We start from the raw sequence: 11,404 nt of genomic DNA, 5'->3' as shown, positions 1-11,404 counted from the left end.
GAGGGTTCTGGAGAGAGGCAGCCTGGCAAAGCAGGGCCTGCCCTTGTGAAATTGAGTCCCTAGTCATTTAAACCCCCCTTGGTTCACACTCCCTTGTCATTATGGTTTTTTGCCCGGACCAAACTTGCCTCAGCACAGCCCAAGGTCAGTCTGCACAGATTCTCAAATTAATGAACTTTAATTGAATAGGACTTCTCCTGGTTCTTATTTTGTTGGTGATTAGCTTTTTCCCTTTTTCTTTTTTTTTTCCAGTTAGTGACGGGAGTATGGGAAGGCCAGTACAACTTCTTCTGTCAGGGCACACGCAGTGGAGGAGAAGCAGACATGAAGGTATTGTCTTTTTTTTTTTTTTAATAACTAAATTGTTCAAAAGACAAGATGGCCATCCACGTAATCCCTGTGGACATTTTTTAAAGAACTTTAAAAGCAGTATGTGCACATGGTACGAGAACTTAAGCAGCATGAAAAGTATAGAATGGAAACTAAAATCTCCCTCTCTGCAAAAAGTAAGTCCTGTTGACAGCTTCCAGGGAAAAAGATGTGCATGCGTTTATCAGTATTTGTGCTCTACTTATATAAACGGGATCGGAAGGATGTCTTAAGTGTTTTAATCATTCCTCTAAGTGGCCTCTGAGTGTGGTCTGCCGGTTCCAGCTTCCACTCTGGCGTGTTTTTTGGGTTTTGTTTTTAACAAAACGCTGCCGTCTACCCTCAGCGTGGCAGTCATTTCCTTAGAGACCCCGTGTGGCACGTTTAATTGGGCAGAACCTGGCACTGGATACCCTGATTCCTTTCTTCCTCTGCCTCGTGTCTGTCACCTGCCCCACGCCAGCCCCTGAAAGCAGAAGTGCCTTTCATGTGGTTTTCTTCCTCCGATGGCTCTGTAGGCTCCTTCCAGAGGGAACAGGAGGCCGGCGGGGATCTGTTAGAGACTTGAAAAGGGTTGGTGGACCTTTGAGAGCTTTCCCTGCCTTCACTCCCCCCAGCCCCCCACCCAGCCCCTGGTGTTCTGGCTAAAGGCACTGCAGAGTGACGCTTTGGCAGGGCCAGTTGGGGGGAGCGGGGGCGGTGGGATCCTGGGGTTGAGCGCAGAACCCGGAAGATGCTGACGGACCCTTCCTCCTAGATCATCCGCGTGCTCTGGTGGTACTACTTCTCCAAGCTCATTGAGTTCATGGACACCTTCTTCTTCATCCTGCGCAAGAACAACCACCAGGTCACAGTCCTGCATGTGTACCACCACGCCTCCATGCTCAACATCTGGTGGTTCGTGATGAACTGGGTCCCCTGTGGCCACTGTGAGTCGGGCATCTTTGGGGACAGGTGTGAGTGGAAAGGCTGAGTTGAAACTAAGGCTTTGAGAAAAGGTGTTGTTTCTGTAGATATCTAGGTCAAGCCTTTGAACGTGGTGTCCAGGTTGCCTTTAACGATAGTCTGCGTGGCCTGTGCACTCAGCAAGCTGACAGAACCTTTTTCTAGTTTGGTGCACATTCTGTGCTGATTTGGCAAGATGAGGGAAAGACCAGATTCCCAGCCTGGGGCACATGAAGAAATCAGGACAGAGTCCTCTATTCCAGATTGTCCCTGATCCGTGTTCCCCTATAATTTGGAAGACGTTTGACTGACAGGGACAGACCAGGAAGATGGAATCACACCATGGAGTGGGCACCGGAGAACAAGCTTTAGCTGTAGTACCTCAGGGAGTCTGCACCTACTCTGATATAGTGACCCTCGCCTTCCTGAAGCGTGTTTAGCTGAGCAGCTTCTGTGACAAGCACCAACGTTTGAAGTAAATTCTCTAAGAAGGATGTGGACGGCTTGTAGTCTGAAGTGTCCTGTAATTTCCAGAGATTTAAGTTGTCCCCGTCAGTGTCAGCCCAGGAGTTCTAACATGTCCCAGTCAAAATTTCTGTCATCCATCACCAACAGATTTTGACCAGGACCCCTTGAGTCTATTCACAATATGTTTTTCCCCAGGATAGCACCACCCTTGATTAACTTGGCCCGCCAGGATTCACATAGAGGATTTTAGAACCAGAAGGGACTTTCCAAGTACAGCTCCTTCCAGTTTGGGAGAACCCTGAGACAAAAGAAGGGTTGGTAGAGCTCACACCTCATGGCCGTGGGTTACCTGACTTAACTTTCTAATAGAAACGGGACCTCCCCACATTAGAAGAGGACTTTAAATGTCAAAGATCCCACAGGATGACAGATCATCACCAGCCCCACCTGGCCGATGAGAAACAGCCAGAGAATGGACGTGACTTGTCCAAGGTCACGTGGCCAGTTGCTGTCATAGCCCAGCCTGGTGTGTCTGACGGCACGACCCAGCCTGGTGTGTCTGACGGCACGACCCAGCCTGGTGTGTCTGACGGCACGACCCAGCCTGGTGTGTCTGACGGCACGACCCAGCCTGGTGTGTCTGACGGCACGACCCAGCCTGGTGTGTCTGACGGCACGACCCAGCCTGGTGTGTCTGACGGCACGACCCAGCCTTGTGTGTCTGACGGCACGAGGGGGAAAACTGGTAGCTTTGCTTGATTGCTCACTGTGGGGGCAGAGGGCGGAGAGTCTGAAAAAAGACCTGCTGGTTCTACTGGAAATTATAAATTAAGACATAAATAATGGGTCTCTCATCTCTAAGGAACGAGGCTCTGGACTCTATTATTGATAAGAATATATGGCCTCCGCACTGCAGTCCTGGGGAATAATTAGGAGGTGATTTCAAAGACCTCTCCAGACCTCAGCAAATGTGTAGAGACGGCCAGCTTTGAACGTACCGCCCATCGGCTGTCTTCCCCACATCTTCAACGCAGCAATCAGAGGCACTTGGGCAGCTGCCTCTGGGAGTCACTGGGGGCCTGGCAGCAAAACCTTTAGGTGCCAGAGTGGGGCAGGTGGTCTCCTGACTCCTGTGCTGGATGCCCACCTGGTAGCTGCGCAGCAGACCCTGGGCTTAAAGCATCATGACGACTGCCTTCCCTGGGTGGAAATTGAATTCTGATTGCATGCCCGTGCAGTGCCAGATTGCTGCCGCCGTGTCTGCTGGCCCCTGTTCAAAAACACTTTGTGTTTTTTTTTGATTTAAAAGGAATCTTGGATTTTATTTGTGACCTGTTACATATAAAACATTGAGGCATCCTCCTCCCCAATTCCCTCTGTTCCTGCAGCTTATTTTGGTGCCACACTTAACAGCTTCATCCACGTCCTCATGTACTCGTACTACGGTCTGTCGTCCGTCCCTTCCATGAGGCCGTACCTCTGGTGGAAGAAGTACATCACGCAGGGGCAGCTGGTGAGTGACGTGGCCTCTTTCCCCCAGGACTTGCCACCTGGGGATGCCAAGCTCTTCCCGGGGCGCTCTTGCTGCCCTCCTGGCTTCCTTGTTGTTTACTAGCACCTAAGATGTGGCTTTCCCACCCTCTCTCTCTCGGTCCAGTTAAACTCCTTGAAGTGGGCAGAGCAGGGCATCGTGTTCATTTCAGTCGATGGAGAGACCGTGCCTGTGAGGGTGCAGCTAGTTGGATTGCGGAGCAAGGATTAAATCGAACTCTCTGACTTCAAGTTCAGCCATTTGTTCTGAGTTTGTGCACAGAGCATATGTGTGTGCACATGTTTTCTAATCAGAACCCAAATCCAAGGTGAAACCTGTGTATGTGTTTCCAGGATTTGCTGGGAGGAGCGTGAGCCCAGGGCGCTAGCTTATTAGGCAGCAAGGATGCAGGTGCCGGGCAACCTCTCAGCCTGTGTGGTGGTGAGGGTGGCACTGCTGTGCCTCAGGTGGCGGCCCCCTTCCTGGGCCCACGTGCCAGGGCCACCCAGCAGCTGTTCGCACTTGGTGGTTATTTCCCACCGTCCTTCTTAAAGCTTTCCTCAGCTGTCAGTATGTTATATACCCTATTCCTCTCCCTTCCTGATTTCTTTCATAAACTAATTATTAACACTATTACTACTCACGTTAAAATCCTGACATTTGTTGAGTTTACTACGTGCCAGGCTCTGACATCAAGTTAAGCAGTTTTACATGGATTGTCCCAGTAGCCTGATTTCGTGTTATTACCCCTGTTTTATAGACGAGGACATGGGAGCAATAGGCCAGAGCTAGCTAACCTGTCGATATTAGGTATTAAACTCTTGGCCCTGGCCTTGCCTTATTGGTACATTTTTTTCTAAGGAAACCAAGCTGATTCAGATCCCTCCAAGCCAACTGCAATTTTTCAATGTTGAAAGATAACCTTCTGGGAAAAAAAAATCCGAGGAGACCTGAGCTGCTTATGTGTTTGGCGTTTCGTTATCATCTTTGCCAGCGGCTGGACAGGCCTTGTTAATTTTCTCCTTACCCACCTGTGAGGAAGGATAATTGTTCTTCAGCCTCCCTGTTACACTTGAGAAGCGACGCAGAGATCGATTTGCTCCACGCGGCGTGGCTCTGCAGAAGCAGAATTTAGAGCAGCCTGGAGAGTCGGTTTCCCATTAGGCTCTGCCCTTTGAGGTGGAAGATTGCACCCAGTTCGCCTAGATTTATTCTGCACACCACTTACAGTTTTTTCTCAGTCTAGAATACTTAACCTTAAAAAAGGAAACAAACAACAGCAAAAAACAGTTCCCTACATGGAAGGACTGAAAGGTGGGCCCGAAATCCAGTGGGCAGAGCCCTGCCCTCCGCTGTTAACTCCTTAAAGGAAGCAGCAGCCACGCCTTATCTTAGCCCCTTCTCCCCATTTCCCTCGGCCCTTCCCCTGCTTCTCAAGATTGACTTGTCAGAAATAATCTAGGGAATTAGCATTATATGCCAGTCAGAGTATAAGTCTGTCTGCCAGCCTCAGCCTTCACCAAACCAGAAGGTCCACGGATAAGGATGGGGAAAGTGTCCCGTGGGATTGCACGTCCTGCGGTGAGGTCCCTGGTCCCTCTAAACATACATCCCACGCCCATCCTTCCTTTACAAAGAAAACAAAAAACAAAACTCTTGCATCTCCTATACTGTATTCCTGAAGTGTGTGTGTGTGTGTGTGTGTGTGTGTGTGTGTGTGTGTGTGTGTGTGTGTGTATTAAGTTTTTTAAACGCGTTTTCCATTTTTCTCTCCAGCTTCATTGAGATGTAATTCACATATAGTATTGTGTAAGTTTAGGGTGTACAACGTAATGACTTGATATATGTATCTGTTGTGAAATCTACCCTCAGCAACTGCCGAATGTACAAGGCAGTGTTGCCGGCTGTTCCCCAAGGTTTAGAGAAGATGATTTCAGTAGTTGGAAGGGGAGGAGTGTATACGTAGGACCCATTCAGATGTATAACGAGTTTGGGTACGTTTAGCGTAGGCCCCGTGTTTTTGGAATGACCTCTGTACCTACAGAAAGGTTAATAAGCGTTCCTTCCCAATCTTGGGGGTGCGGGGTAGAGCGCCCATCTGGCGGATGCCTTGGCCCTGGGCCGTGGCCGCGTGCTCAGCTGTGCCTCCTCCCCCACCAGGTACAGTTTGTGCTGACCATCCTCCAGACCAGCTGCGGGGTCATCTGGCCGTGCGCCTTCCCCCTTGGTTGGTTGTATTTCCAGATTGGATACATGATTTCTCTGATTGCCCTCTTCACAAACTTCTATATTCAGGTAAATCTCACTCTTCTGTGGCGGTTGAGATTTGGGGTCCTTGCAGCCAAGGCCCTCATTCGTTCCCTATGGGGAGCCCCTGCCTTGGTGGGGCTGGGGTGGGGGTCGCTGCCAATGTAGGAGGAGGTACTGAAGTCTGTCCAGGCCTCTGGAGTTCCAGGTCTTCGATGAGGGAGGCTCGGGGTCCCTGTGGGAAAGCAGAGCTGTCCAGCAGGCCCCGTACCGCCTCCCTCGTGGCCACTGCAGACCCGCCATAGGTGAGTCTCAACGCCATGTCCCTCAGCCCCACTGCCCTAAACTTTGGGGCTTAACTAAATGTCTGAAGAAATTTCCATCACAGACCCCAGTTATAGACAGAAATCAGCCTTTCGTCCTGGTTTTCTTACACTTTCTCTCCCCGCTGCTCAGATTTGGGGGTGTGGGTCGTTCCCAAGTGCATGATGTGATGTAGGTTTTTGCTCGTGGAAGGGTCTGTTTAGGGCAGGTTACCTGCAGGGGAGCCTGACCTTTTGCGGCCACAGTTGACTCCCCTGTGTCCCGTCACCCCTGGGGCTCGTGTGTTCGTGCTCCACGGGCAGGGCCTGGTTCTGGGCAGGCAGATAGGGGGTGGTCAGGAGCAAGGACAGAGGGAGTAAAGCCGGGTCACATTGAGCATCCCTCCCCCCGGGGCGGGGAGGGGCAGAGCAGCATGTTTGCCCCTCCCTGCGCCCCATGCAGGCAGACACCTTTCCCCAGACACACCTGGGGTGGCGGCTTTGAGTTGCATTCACATCTTGCTGGGCTGGTGGTTCATGCTGCACTTTGGGGCAGTCACCAGGTATGAGGGAGGTTAAAGGATAGGGCCCGACGAAGCTGAAGCCACACCTGTTCTGACTGCCCTCGTAGCAGAGCACTTTGTACGTAAAGGGCCGAAATAGTTGCTGAAGTCATGAGGCAGTTTTGAAGGCAGAGGATGTGAGTGACAGAAGGTACCGCAGTGGGAGCGTGGAAGGGCAGAGCTGAGTGAAGTGTAAATTGTGTTTTCTGTCTAACTCTCAGCTAACATTGATACAGTGAGCCTGTGACTCACTGAACTTACCCAGGCTGAGCCTCAAAGAAATGGAAGAGTGATTGAAACCAGTGGCAAAAAAACATTTTCCTGGTCGCTTGACCACAGACGTTGCTTCTTGATATGATAGCACTGGTCCCCAAAGGCTCTAACGTTAGGGATGCAGCTGGGCCCCCGCCGTGGTTGCCATCTGCCCTTATGCCTTGCAGACCTACAACAAGAAGGGGGCCTCCCGGAGGAGAGAACACCAGAACGGCTCCGTGACGGCCGTGAACGGCCACACCAGCAGCTTTTCTTCTCTGGAAAACAGTGTGAAGCCGAGGAAGCAGCGTAAGGACTGAGGCCCAAGGGTTGACAGCCTCTGAACCCCGTCGTCTGATTGTAAGCACAAATGAATTGTGCCCAATGCTCGTTAACAGCTGCTGTAACTAGTCGGCCTACCATAATGTGACTCACGTAGGACCTCTTCCATCAGTTCCAAACCCCTAGGAAATGTAGACAGATTACCCAAGTAGGCATAAGATTTTTAACATTTCTGGGCTCTCACCGACCCCTGCGCTAGACTGTGGAGGGCGTGTTGTTGTAGTACACAACACTGCTGTTGCCTTATTAGTTATAACATGATAGGTGCTGAATTGTGATTCACAATTTAATAACACTGTAATCCACACTTTTTTTTTTAACTGTAGACCATGCATGTGATTGTAAATTTGTATAATAATGGTGTTACAGTAGAGAAACACACATGCCTTAAAAGTTAAAAAACAGGGCCCAAAGCATATTCGTTTAAATTAGGGTATGTTTCAAGTTTTTATTCATTTCTAATAGCTCTGTTCAGAAAAGTCGAAGACCATGACTTATGAAACTATCGTGTGACACGTAGTTTCAAGTGACTTGTACATGTGAAATCGGCACCTTCAGTTTTGTAATATCGGCTTTAAATCAGGCAGGTTCAAATCTAGTGGAACAGTCAGTTTAACTTTTTAACAGATCTTATTTTTTTATTTTGAGTGCCACTATTAATAATGTAAAAAGGGAGGGGGGGTTCTAAAGCAGTCTTGATGAAACTTAAAATATATATTCTTTGTCTTCAGGATTTTAGGAAGTGTGTAGGATGAGTAGGCCGTTTTAAATTCCAGAATTGCTTAAGTGTTTTTATACAGGAAACAAAGCCCATTTTGCTTTCCACTTGTGAGAGAAGATTTATACTTTTCAAGAGAGATGATTAAATGTTTACCATTTGACAGAGTCCCATAGATGAGCAGTGGGGAACTGGTTGCCAGGGTCCAAATTTGGGTTGATTTCTGTACTATTTGTTTTGACACAAACTTCCTTTGAAAATGTGCCTAGCTTACCAAAATGAATTAAAGGTGGGGAAAGGACCTTAGAAAAATTTAAGGTAAAATTAAACAGATAGCTGCAGCATGAGAGAACTGGGGGATTGGATAGAGATGGTTTGTTTAATGTAAATCTAATAGCACCTGTAATTTTTTTATCCCGCTTCAAATCTAAAGATTTGTTTAGAAATACTTGTTTAAAAATAAGTCTGCTTATCATAAAATCATGTCTCATACCCTAGAGGCAGTGGTCAAACAGATAAGGACTGTTGTGTGTGTCATCTTAAAGTGTTGGAATTTAGCCTCGGAATAACCTTCTCCGTCTGGAGGAAAAAAACATTCACTGAACCACTCGTGACACATCTGAGAAGGTCAATGACAATGTATGAACGAATTGTTGGTTTGATATTTATGTAAATATCAGTTTATCATGCTTTAATTTTGCACATTCATATTATAGGGAGCCAGTTGGTTCTCTTAATTAGTCTTGTGGGATTTCTGTTTGGAAGGAGTCACAGCATCTGTTTACATTTACCTTATCAGATCTAGAATGTGTATATTTGTAAATGTATGTCTTCCTAGGTACTAGTTTGCAAATGTCTACATATTTCAATACAGAAAGTATAACATTCAATAGTGTGCTGTCAAAGTGTGCTTTAGCTCATCTGGATATACCCACAATGTTAAATAATGTCTAAACATTAATCATTAAAATGTTTTTGATTACCTGTGCTTAGTTTTACATTGTTTATGCGCTGCTAATTCTGAATGACTGGAGAAAAATCCGCTTTCTTCACCATCTAGGAACTCACCCCAACAGATGTAAATAATTCAGTTTGGAAGGTTATGTTGTGGCTCAGCTCACAGGAGGAGGGATCGATCCCCACATCGTAAGACATGGTGGTGGCTGAACCCCAATTTCCTTCCTCTGAGCCTTTCCCAGTTTCCCCACTAAAGACCCCAGCTCGAAGTCCACTCCTTTTTCCTTCCTCCCTCCCTGCCCCAGGCTATTAGAGTTACTTTCCTAGATCTAGACCAGAGGTCTGCACATTCTTTCTGTAGAGAGCCAGATAGTACATGCTTTAGGCTTTGCAGTCCACCCTGTCTCTGTCCACACTGTTCAGCTGCCTTTCGTACAGAGCTCCAAAGCAGTCACAGGTCATATGTAAGTGGGTGGGCGTGGCTGTGTTCCAGTAGAACTTTATTTGCAAAACTGAAGGCCTGTGGCCATAGTTCCCTGACCCCTACTCTAGAGTAATGAGGGCCCACCTGTGTCACATTCTTTGCCAAAGACCATTTCACGTCCCAGGCCCTGCCCCCCCCAGGCCTCCCCCATTCTGACTTACCAGGTCCGTCCACATCCACGATGGAAATGAGGACACGGACAGCCCCTCTTCCTTCCCTCCACTTCATACCACAGAGTCCCCAGTGCAGGCATGACCCTGGCTTTGAGTGTGTTCTGGTTTGTCAATATCGCCTTAAAAATATCATCAGAAACTGAACTTAGTATTAGGGATATCACCTGAAAAATGCAGAGGACTTTAGGGTTTGGTGGTGAAGATTATTTATATCCTTGTCCTTCCCCTCTGGGTCCAGAACGAATTGAAAAGACGTCAGAAAACCAGACTGGTGGAAATCGGAATAGCTCATCTGTCACTGAGAAGACTGGTTGGTGATACGAAGACCACGGTAGGGCTCTGAGAATACCCTGGTTGCTGACTGACCCTGTTGACGTACCACGGTCGGCACTGGCACACCAGTGGTTTGTGGCTGCCCCCAGTCTGTTGGTCTGGTGATGAACTGATTATTAAAATATTTTGAGTATCAGTCCTGGAATTTACCCACTTCGACTGCAAGCTCCCTTGCCGTGTCAGGTTCTGCCCTGATGACCTTACCTGCTCGGTAGTATCTCCCAATCCTGGCAACCAAAAAGACGCCCTCCTCCCCTCAGAGCAATGAGTGGGTGAGAGGGCTGAGCGAGGCCAGACGTGTTCTCTCCTGTACGGAAGTGGAAGGGCAAGTTCACACACCCGGTGGAAAAGGGAGGCTTCCCACTTCCCCTCTTGAGCAGCCTTGCCATTTATAGGAAAGGCAGTGTAGCCTAATGTGGGAAGCGCAGCTTGGGGGCCACGCTGCCTGGTTGGAATCCTATCTGTATGATCTTTAGGCACGTTGCTTTAACTTCGCCTCAGCGTTCCCACCTGTCAACTTGGAATAATGTTAGTACCTACATTACGGGGTCATTATGAGGGTTAAATAGATTAATGTATACGAAGCTCTTGGAACCACATCCAGCACAGAGTGAACTCGGTGTTAGCTGCCACCTCAGTCCGCCTAGCTGGTCTCTTTAAAGGAGCAGCTGTTGTTTTACTGTTACTTCCTTGATTAGTTGCTCTAACAATCCTATCAAAAAAGAGAGGAAGTTACTTGGGTTAAATCAAGAGTTGAAAAGAAGGGGCTTCCCTGGTGGCGCAGTGGTTAAGAATCCGCCTGCCAATGCAGGGGACACAAGTTCAGGCCCTGGTCTGGGAAGATCCCACATGCCGCGGAGCAGCTAAGCCCGTGCGCCACAACTACAGAGCCTGTGCTCTAAAGCCCGCGAGCCACTACTACTGAGCCCACGTGCCACAACTACTGAAGCCCGCGCGCGCCTAGAGCCCGTGCTCCGCAACAAGAGAAGCCACCGCAGTGAGAAGCCCCCGCTCGCTGCTACTAGAGAAAGCCCTCACGCAGCAACGAAGACCCAACGCAGCCTAAATAAATGAATGCATGAGTTGCAAAGAAACCAGCAATTGTTGGGAGTCAAAACGTGTATGACTATGTTATTCCAGATTTTGTCAGAGTTTCAGAATTTCTGGAATCTGCTTTATTTCCTCTCGGGAAAACAGGACAGGTTCATCAGTCTCTGGTCTGGTGCATTATTCCTCCAGATCCTTGACAGCAGTTCTGCGATTGCATCCGCAGACACAGTGTATTTCATGTGAACTGATTTTAAACAGGTGTCTCCCACTATCCCCACGTCAGTCGGAGATTTCAATACTAAGCAGCTTCTCCTCTTCAGTGTTAACTTGGAGAATATTGTCTTCGGTGGAGAAGGAAGATGGCAGCAGAATAGTGGTTGCCTTAGTTTGCGTTCTGCTTCCACAGCATTGCGTCACCAGCCACTAAGTCTCATTCCAGACATAGATTTAAGACTCATCTTTGTCGCCCTTGACATTTTTATAAGCTTCATTTTCTCTCCTTTCCAACATATTTATGGCACTCACCCAAAGCGAGAAAGTTCCCAGGCTGACGTTTGCTATAGTTTGCACCCAGCTTGGGCTCCGGGGCAGAAGTTGTAGGAACAGGCAGAGTAGGACCCAGTAACTGGTGATGTAGTGGTGGCAGAGAGCCCATCATGGTGGTCAGCGG

General features: G+C 48.4%; 1 protein-coding gene across 9 annotated transcripts in view; it reads left to right on the top strand.

Annotated features, from left to right (window-relative positions):
- ELOVL5 (ELOVL fatty acid elongase 5) overlaps window positions 1-9,820 on the top strand; it is a 71,218-nt gene extending 61,398 nt beyond the window's left edge. For 8 of the 9 annotated variants that reach the window (XM_033416262.2, XM_033416259.2, XM_033416261.2 and 5 more), the window contains 5 exons: window positions 253-330; window positions 1,127-1,298; window positions 3,171-3,295; window positions 5,474-5,608; window positions 6,866-8,719. In XM_033416262.2, the coding sequence (XP_033272153.1) occupies window positions 253-330; window positions 1,127-1,298; window positions 3,171-3,295; window positions 5,474-5,608; window positions 6,866-6,997 (642 nt within the window). In that variant the 3' untranslated portion in view covers window positions 6,998-8,719. Of the gene's footprint in view, window positions 1-252; window positions 331-1,126; window positions 1,299-3,170; window positions 3,296-5,473; window positions 5,609-6,865; window positions 8,720-9,589 lie in introns of those variants that run through there. The other variant, XM_004285616.4, reaches the window with a different exon arrangement.
- The last annotated feature ends 1,584 nt before the right edge of the window (window positions 9,821-11,404 follow it).

This window comes from Orcinus orca, chromosome 10 (assembly GCF_937001465.1).
Source record: "Orcinus orca chromosome 10, mOrcOrc1.1, whole genome shotgun sequence".
NCBI classification, from domain to species: Eukaryota; Metazoa; Chordata; class Mammalia; order Artiodactyla; family Delphinidae; genus Orcinus; species Orcinus orca.
This window is presented reverse-complemented; position numbering and strand designations above follow the sequence as displayed.